Genomic DNA, 9,458 nt, shown 5'->3' with positions numbered 1-9,458 from the left:
TTGGTTTATGTTTCCAGTTTTTCACACCTTCCTCAGTCTCTTCTACCACCTTATCTGTCTTTAAGGAGACCTCTGCTCTTTCTGAAAAGGTTGTCTATCTTTGCTCAATTTCCTTTTCATTTATTATCCTTTCTGCCTTGTCCTGCAACACAGCAAAGATTACACCCTCATCTTGATGTCCTGTTTTTCTTCCTCCACTTGCCTTTCCATATCAATTACTGCTGCTGGGCATTCTTCAACCTTGCAGGACTTTGCTCAGACAATTTCAAGTTTTTCTTTCACCATTTCAGAACTCAACCCCCCAGAATGTCTCTTCCCAATGCAGTTACAATTGCACACATCAGCAACTTCTGCAAATAAAATGCTGTGTTACCTTGAGAGGTCTCCTTGAATATTACCCTCCATATTTTCGTGGTTTGGGTGGCCTCATTTTGTAAGAGGAGTCTTCTTAAATTATAAAGTCCGTCTCCTAGAGACAAATCAGGTTTGGTCTTTGTGTATTGTAATCCTCAGGATTATTGTAATCCTCAAGATCCTAGCCAGAATGTTGTAGTCCTGATTCAGAAGATAGATTGATCTGTATCACACAAATTCTGTTGTCTCCTTTAGGAATTACTATGATAAAAGATGCTCTTCATGATTTGGTCAGTTTCCACTCCAGAACAAGGTAGTTTAACACTGTCCGAACTGCCCTAGGAATTTCTCGTTCTATTCCTCCAAACCCATCTGGCCCAGGGGAATTACTATTTAAGAGGAATTTTACAATGGTCACCAAAGATTCTAGGGGAAAATCACATTTTTATTACTTCCACATCCACTCTCAGTAGATGCAATCTGTTTAAGAAATCATTAAATTCTCTAGCCAACTTATCCATCTTTGGCAGTCTTTCATACAGTTTCCCGTTGTAATCCATGAAAGATTTAGCTCTTTGTTTGATGGGCAATGCAGTCATATTAAAAAACAAGGTGTTCTATTGTGATTAATGCTCTAAGAGCTCTCAAATTTTGTATTTGCCTTGAAAAAAAGATGTCTACCGTCCTTCCTTCTCTCAAATAATGTTTGTCTAGCAAGTTTCCAAAATGTACATTGTACATTTATTTTCTCATCTAACATTGTTTAATTTCATTCTGTCTTCTGATAAACGTGTCAGATGGTTTTGTTCCCTGTTTTTTTTATGCAGCTTTTCTAGTTGTTTATTATCAACTGATAAATGTAGTTGTACTTCTACCCTTTGCTGCTATATGAATCTGATAAAAGCAATTATTTTCACCCTTACTATTACCTTGAGCTCTTCCCATACCATCAGAGTTTACCTCTCCATTGTCATTTATTCTCATATAGTCATCAATTTATATAGTGCCTTTAAAATTAGTGCTTAATAGTATGGTGTTTGTTTCATCTTAAGCACCTCCTCCATGGAGGCAAGATTGAATGTCAGAGGTTCTCATGTCGCAACATGTAACATATCAGATTTTTGGTAAATATAAATGAGCAAATTCTGAAATAATTTTTGCGTAGGGCTAAGTAAACAATATGTAGTCAGTCACATACTTTTAGATTTTGTAAATCTTGAGGCATCTAGTTATCGTAAGTCCAGTGACTAGCAGCATGTGAAATGGAGAAGGCTAAAAGCTTGATAGAGTTCTCATCATAAGCTTACTAGAAAAGAGGTGTGTATGATTATTATCTAACAAAGTGGTACCTTTCTTTCACTCTCTCACGCTCCTTGTCGCTAGTTGTCAGTGCATTTATTCTGATACACTTTTGCAGATACTGTTATCACATACCCGGTATCCAAGCTAGTAAAGTTTAGGGATGTGAATCGTTTTTTGACGATTTAAAATATCGTCCGATATATTTTAAATTGTCAAAAATCGTTAGGGCCAGGATACAATACCAATTCCCCCGATTTATCGTCAAAAAATCGTAAATCGGGGGAAGGGGGAGGGCAGGAAAACCGGCACACTAAAACCCCCACCCTCCCGACCCCCCCCCCCAAATGCCTTAAATTACCTGGGGGTCCAGTGGCGGTCCGGAACGGTCTCCTGCAATTGAATCGTGTTGTCTTCAGCCGGCGCCATTCTGCGCCGCCATTTTGCAAAATGGCGGCGCAGAATGGCGCCGGCTGAAGACAACACGATTCAATTGCAGGAGACCGTTCCAGACCGCCGCTGGACCCCCAGGTAATTTAAGGCATTTGGGGGGGGGGTTCGGGAGGGTGGGGGATTTAATTTAAAGGGTCGGGGGTGGGTTTTAGGGGGTTTTAGTGTGCCGGTTCACGATTTTAACGATTTTCACGATACTCTAAACACCCAAACGGCGACGATATGATTCCCTCCCCCTCCCAGCCGAAATCGATCGTTAAGACGATCGAGGACACGATTCACATCTCTAGTAAAGTTATGATTGGGAATCTAAAATGCGTAGTCCAATATTATTTATCTTACCATGGCATGGCAGATATGGCAGTACAGTAGTGCTAATCTAAACAGGCCTAAGAAAAACTGAAAAAAAAAAAATCAGGTGTAGATGTATCATATTTTGCCATTTAGAGTTAATTTGAAATGTTCTTTCCCATCTTATCTGCTTTCCTGATAAATAAAAAACATTATGATTTAACAGATTTGTAAGCGTTGGACATATAGGGGACAATTTTCAAAGCTATGTACATAAAACATGGTTTTATGGGTGTAAATGGCTATTCTAAAATAGTGCACATAACTCAGTTACATGTATACTTTTATGCAAACTGTAGAGAGAAGTTCTGGAGGACTGGAGTTAGAATTTAAAAAAGTATGTACATAGGAAGGATAACTTTAAAACATGCCTGAGTGTGCATATATATGCAATGATATGGATGTGCCCGCAAGTACATGCACTCTATATAAAATACATATAAATCTAACCAAGAACATATATGAAAAAGTACACTGCATGTATTTTAAACATAGCTGGATAAGTTGAAACCTTATCTGGCTAATTGGTGACAAAGCTCTGGCTAAGTAGAGCTGAGGCAACTTATCCACCTAAGGTCTGTGACCTTAGAGAATCCAGCGGTAACGGGGGGTGGAGGGGTGGCAAAGTGGGGGGCAGTCCTGCCGACTTTCGTGCCGAATAACTACACCATAAAAGGTTGCATCAAGTCTTCCCACTGACGCTTTGCATTGGATTTTATTATGAGTTCTGACTTAATGAATATTTATTTATGTATTTATTGAAATGTTTTATATACCGTCATTCCAAGTGATATAATATAATATAAAAGTTACAGGAGCAGTCAAAACACCTACAACTTAGTTATTTTAAGACAGTAAAAACAAATAGTACTCAAACAGTTAACATTTCGGTGCCATAAGACCAGCTTCCAGTTTTTCAGCCTTTTGTGCAAGTTTAATAAAATAAATTCTGAATATCAATAAAGCACATTATATTTTTCTTGGCGTGTCTTTTCCTTGCTGTATCCTTGTATTGCAGAAACCATGCCATAGGGGGATCACTTTTCCTCAGTCCATTGAACTGATGCCATGGAGGCTGGAGATGATTTGCTAAAATGCGCCAAAGGTATTCAGATTTCTTTAAAGAAGAAATTCAATTTATGTACATTTATATTACAATGTCTGTCAGGAAAAAACGGTTATAATCACCAGCATATTTTAGATTTACATTTCTTCTATGTATGAGATAATGGTATTAGAGTAAACGGCAAGATTTAAAGTTAAACTGGACGTATGGTCTTATTTTCATCGCTGCTAAAAGCAGGTTTTTGCAGTTATTAAGGACAGCATCCGTTAGTATATATTCCATTAATATCAAATACAGGAGGTCGGGTGGCTGAAAAGATAAAGCAGCTGTTCTTTTTTCTTCCTTGCATTCTTGTGTGCAAACAGACCACAATTTATTTCTAGTTCCCTCAAAAATCTGAATCTCTTCCAAGATATATATATATGTTTATATTTATATGTGTGTGTATATATACACATACATACTATACATAGAACTACACGTTTTTAACTTCTGTTTTTAGCCCTCAGCTTTCCTGTAACCTTGCCAGTCCAATGCTGGAGGGAAGGTCTCCTCCAGGACTATCCACAGTGCCAGTCTATGTAGGCCCGGATTTAGGACCAGGCAACATAGGCCATCCCGTAGGGTGCCAAATTTTGAAAGCGCCAAAGAGGAGTGCATCTGTGCCAAGAAGGAGAATACTCCAGCAATCCTCTTCAAAGGGACACTTTTATGGCATTCTCGGATTTTGGGAAGGTGAGAAAAGGACTTCCCCCTACACATAAACTTTCTATCCACAGGGTCTCCCTTTCTCCCCCTCTCCCTCACACACTCTTCAACTCTGCCTATGGGTACAAAACTCTCAAATCCAGCCCTGACTCTATGGCTGGCAAAGGTTGCCACAGTATCAGCACCCATGTTACCTTCTTTTCTGGCCCTGAGTGTGCTGCCTCTGTGGTGTTACTAATCCCTGCCAGTCCAGACAAATACAAAGAACTGTGGCCTGAGCCATGCGTCTGGCCTAAGTGTGTTACCTTAACTCTCCCCCTAACTCTCTTGTATTGCAGCTCCATGGGTCTTCCACTCAGCAGTATACAGTATAACACTTCTACCAAAGTGACTGGCTGGAGGCTTGCCTTCTGCTAAATGTTTTAAAGCACCAGTACTGCCTACTTGCTGTAAAAATCAAATTTGCCTTAAGCAAGATAATCGAGGAACTGTCAAAGAGTTTTAGAAACAGATAATCCAGGCTAATTGACAGTGAGCTCTGGCCACCAGGGCTCAATAATGAAATTTTAATTTTATATTCCCTCTGAATATTATTTATGCTATTGTTGTGCGCCAGGTATTTTTATTTGTTTTGTCAGCCTCGTAACATCTTAGAAAAACATGCTTTGGCGGGTCTTCGTTCTTTCTGCCTGTGGCAAATTAGACTTTTGCCACAAGCAGGAAGCACTGTAACTTTAAGTGAAATGAAATGAAATTGGTGCTTTCAGATCACTCTCATAGGGGCAGATTTTTAAAATTATGCACGGGGGGGGGGGGTACATTTGTGCATGCTACCCGGCGCGTACAAATGTACACTTGATTTTATAACATGCACGCTACCGCGCGCATGTTATAAAATCCGGGGTCGGCGCGCACAAGGGGGTGCACACATGTGCACCTTGCGAGCGCTGAGCCCTAGGGGAGCCCCGATGGTTTCCCCGTTCCTTCCAAGGCCGCTCCAAAATTGGAGCGGCCTTGGAGGAAACTTTTTTTTGTTCCCCCCCCACCTTTCCTTCCCTTACCCTATGTAACCCACCCCCCCCCCAGCCCTACCTAAATCCCCCCTACCTTATTTTGTTGAGTTACGCCTGCCTCTGGCAGGTCTCTGGCAGGCGTAACTTGCGCGGCAGGCCCAAACACAGGCCGCTGTGTCAGGGCACAGCCATGCCCCTGGACTGCCCTCGGACTGCCGCCATGCCCCCGCCCATTTTTGCAAGCCCCCGGAAATACGTGCGTCCCGGGGCTTGCGCGCAACGCAAAATAGGCTCAGCGCACGCAGGGGGGGGTTGTAAGGGTTATGTGCGTAACTTACGCATTTAAAATCCGCCCCCTATCATATATCACAACATTGCAGAACTTTTAATAAGATGAGTTTAAGGGCAAAAAATGGGACAACAGGTTAAATAGTCATCATAGAATTGTAAAAAAAAAGTACTAGGTGAAATTCTAATGAGGCTAAAGCATCCCTAACTTTAGTTCTGTCACACAGTCCTCGTGGGACCATATGCAAAACAGTTTGAGCCTGATTTATTATTTTGTGCCTACAAGGAAATCTTTTTAATAGATGAGATTTAAAGGCCTACAAGGTGAGGCCAAATTTTAAAACGTACGCGCGGGCATAGATTTGTGCGCACAAGGGGGTGCACCTTGCGTGCACCGAGCCCTAGGGAAGCCCCGATGGCTTTCCCTATTCCCTCCGAGGCCGCTCCAAAATCGGAGCGGCCTCGGAGGAAACTTCCCTTCTGCCGCCCCCCCAGCCCTACGTAAACCCCCATCCTGACCTTTAATGGCAGGATCGGCGGCTGCCTCCTGGCCGTGAGGGAACTTCGGTGGTGTCGGCAGTGTAGAGGTAATAGGGTGCTTGTGAGCTAGTCTCACAAGCAGAATCATAACAGATTAATCAATAACATTTTTTATTTGCAATAAAAATATTAAAAAAATATGAGTATGTTTCCCTGCAGCGGTTCTAGCTGTTGAAGTGTAATTATTTGAGGAATTGTGTTTATCAATTTAAAATAAGACTTTCTTTGCTATTATTTTTATTGCTAATACCAGAATCGAAAGTATTACCACTCCCTCACTGTGCAAGTGGTCTGTAACACTGAACAGAAGATTCTCAGCGTGGTGGCAAAATTCCGTGGTAGCAGCCATGATTCCTACATCCTGGCACAATCAGCCCTGGCACAGCAATTCACTGAAGGGAAATATAGTGAAGGCTGGTTGCTGGGTAAGTTAAGAATATAAGAAAATAATAAATTGCCATATTGGGTCAGAACAACAGTCCATCAAGCCCAGCATCTTGTTTCCAACAGAGGCCAAAACCGGGCCACAAGAACCTGGCAAGTATCTAAGCACTAAGTAGATCCCATGCTACTGATGCCAGTAATAGCAGTGGCTATTCTCTAAATCAACTTGATTAATAGCAGGTAATGGACTTCTCCTCCAAGAACTTATCCAATCCTTTTTTGAACCCAGCTACACTAACTGCACAAACCAAATTCTCTGGCAACAAATTCCAGACCTTAATTGTGCATTGAGTGAAAAAGAATGTTCTCCGATTAGTTTTAAATGTGCTACTTGTTAACTTCATGGAGTGCCTCCTAGTCCTTCTATTCACATCTGCCCATTCTAGACCTCTCATGATTTTAAACACCTCTATCATATCCCCCCTCAGCCATCTCTTCTCCAAGCTGAAAAGTCCTAACCTCTTCAGCCTTTCCTCATAGGGGAGCTGTTCCATTCCCCTTTATCATTTTGGTTGCCCTTCTCTGTACCTTCTCCATTGCAACTATATCTTTTTTAAGATATGGCAACCAGAACTGTATATAGTACTCAAAGTACGAGCTCACCATGGAGTGATACAGAGGCATTATGGTATAAGTTTTAAATCACAACACAGAAGCCAACCTCCTCTCACTAATAAATCAATACATAAAACCAAGAGGATACAATCACTATTATCAAAAAAATAAAAAATGCTTTTTATTAGAGAACAATGATATCAGAATAAAGTACCTTTAATATAATCCACTGTCTATCACCATGCAATGGGCCACAGACAGTATCAGCCGTCACAGCACTGTATTGTAATCTTTTATCGTTGTCTCATATAAATTATCCACTTAATCATCGTTTAATTGTTTTATATCTCCCCAAAATTTTTTATATATATATATTTTTATTTATTGAAAAAGTTAAAAATACTTAGCTCCCCTCTGTAGCGTTCACAAAAATGCCCAACATGGACCATGTTCTGGCCGTCACAGGCATTGCGTGGTGAGAGACAGTGGATTACATTAAAGGTACTTTATTCTGATATCGTTGTTCTCTAATAAAAATATTTTTTTATCTTTTTGATAATAGTGATTGTATCCTCTTGGTTTTATGTATTGACTTATAAGTTTTTTATCAGCTCTGTGGGGTACATATGCACAAAAATAATTTAAAAAGTAAGTGTGATATGGTGGGAATCTAAGCCATAATAATAAGTGCTTTTTGTACATTGGTCCCAAAGTGCTTACTAATTTGTGATCTTAAATTTTTTATAAATTAGTAATACCTTTCAAAAAAATGTTGTGGTCTGGGGTAAAAAGGGGTATATAATGTACAACTTTTTTCAGTAGCTGCATTTTGGAAAGTAGGGGATTACTTAGCAGTTCGCAATTAATGTATGTGGATGTGGTTAGAAGAGGGGGAGAGGTTAATAGTTTTGTAATGTTTTGTTTTCCAATTGAACTTGGTGGTTGCCCTCATTGGTACTACCTTGGTTTTGAATGTAGAAGGTAGACAACCAGGAAATTAGCCTAATACTTCATGTAACTGATTTTTTATTGTATCGTATGGACTTTAAAGGATATGGAGGTTTGTGAGTTAGAGAACAAATAGTAATGAGTCATATTTTGCTGACACATGAATCATATAAGTAACTGTGGCATTGTACACGCTATCTTGTACATGGCTGTCATTATGTTTTTTAATATGTAGTGGATGTTAGTAAACAGGGCTGAGTCCTAAAGGCATAATAGTATTTTTTTTCTATTGTACATAGAAGTCGCATTTGTAATTTTAAAAATGTTAGATATCAGCTTAAAGGAAACTAGTTAAATTAATGCAAAATTATTTTTTTTTCACACAGGTGATGCTGGTTATGCTTGCAAATCATGGCTGCTAATACCACTTGCTGTTCCAAGGACAGCTGCAGAAGTGAGGTATCCAGAGGAACATGTCAGGACAAGGAGTGTAATCAAAAGAACATTTGTCTCTTAAAAAGTAATTTCTGCTGCCTGGATCACTGAGGAGGAGCACTACAGAACTCTCCTGAGAATGTAGCAGACATTGTGATGACCTGTTGCATGCTTCACAACCTTGCTCTGCAGCATGGTCTTCCACAGGACATTAATCCTGACCTGGAGGAACAGCTAGACATGACCTCGGCAGATTCCAGAAAGAACACAGCCAGTGGAAATGAGATCAGGAGGAGTGTCATACAAGATTTTTGTGGAGACTGACAATAAGTACTATGTATTAATGTGCACCTCTTCTACAGGCGTTTTTTTTTTTTTTTTTGTCTTTCTACATACTTGTTACTAGTGTTAATAAAAGTTTATTTCTTCAAAATACACTTGTTTTTAAATGTTCTCTTTGTTGGATCCTGTCCTTAGTATGGGATGATCTTTGGGTTTGAAATCCTAGTGCCAGAACTGGGCTGGCAACACACATAGCGCATCTCTGCCTAGCTGAGCAACCATGTTCCACTTCATTTCCCTTCACACTGGGGTGGTAGTCTCTGGGCTCATGGACACTGTCGTGGACATTGATGTTCACAGCATCCCTTAAAGGCACCAAATTTGGGCATCCGAACAACCTGAGATTGGTGACCCAAATCTTGCGCCTTTAAGCGAGGACTTGGACTTAAGCATCCAAGTTCAAGATGCCCAAGTTCAGGACATCTCTGGAAGGGACACTGGTCAGTAAGGATGTAAAGGAATTACATTAAACCACAGATTCACTCAGCTGTAGAAACATTATTTATTCACTAAAAAGAAATCAGAAAACAAAAGATAACAGTAGAACATATTGGAACATACTTCAGTGCCTCTCTCATACGCCAATTACAACTCCCGAAATAGAAAACACAAAAGAATGAATTTGGATTATTCAAAATATCTTCAACAGAGGAGGGGGTTAT

General features: G+C 40.2%; 1 protein-coding gene across 1 annotated transcript; it reads left to right on the top strand.

The window, feature by feature from the left end:
• Positions 1–3,331: 3,331 nt before the first annotated feature.
• LOC115096104 (putative nuclease HARBI1) lies at positions 3,332–8,857 on the top strand. Its single transcript, XM_029610635.1, has 4 exons — positions 3,332–3,562; positions 4,026–4,258; positions 6,326–6,497; positions 8,406–8,857. The coding sequence occupies exons 2-4, from the start codon at positions 4,235–4,237 to the stop codon at positions 8,534–8,536; spliced, it is 327 nt and encodes a 108-aa protein (XP_029466495.1). The 5' UTR covers positions 3,332–3,562; positions 4,026–4,234; the 3' UTR covers positions 8,537–8,857.
• The last annotated feature ends 601 nt before the right edge of the window (positions 8,858–9,458 follow it).

The sequence above is a fragment of the Rhinatrema bivittatum genome, chromosome 7, assembly GCF_901001135.1.
Source record: "Rhinatrema bivittatum chromosome 7, aRhiBiv1.1, whole genome shotgun sequence".
Classification (NCBI taxonomy): Eukaryota; Metazoa; Chordata; class Amphibia; order Gymnophiona; family Rhinatrematidae; genus Rhinatrema; species Rhinatrema bivittatum.
Note: the sequence above shows the minus strand (reverse complement) of the source record. Positions and strands in the feature narration are given on the sequence as shown.

Bases quoted from the DNA above. Each gene is read 5' to 3' on its own strand.
- LOC115096104 (XM_029610635.1), top strand. From the start codon at position 4,235: ATGGCATTCTCGGATTTTGGGAAG. The intron at 4,259-6,325 runs GTGAGAAAAGGA...TGCTAATACCAG, and splicing joins CATTCTCGGATTTTGGGAAG to AATCGAAAGTATTACCACTC. The intron at 6,498-8,405 runs GTAAGTTAAGAA...TTTTTCACACAG, and splicing joins TAGTGAAGGCTGGTTGCTGG to GTGATGCTGGTTATGCTTGC.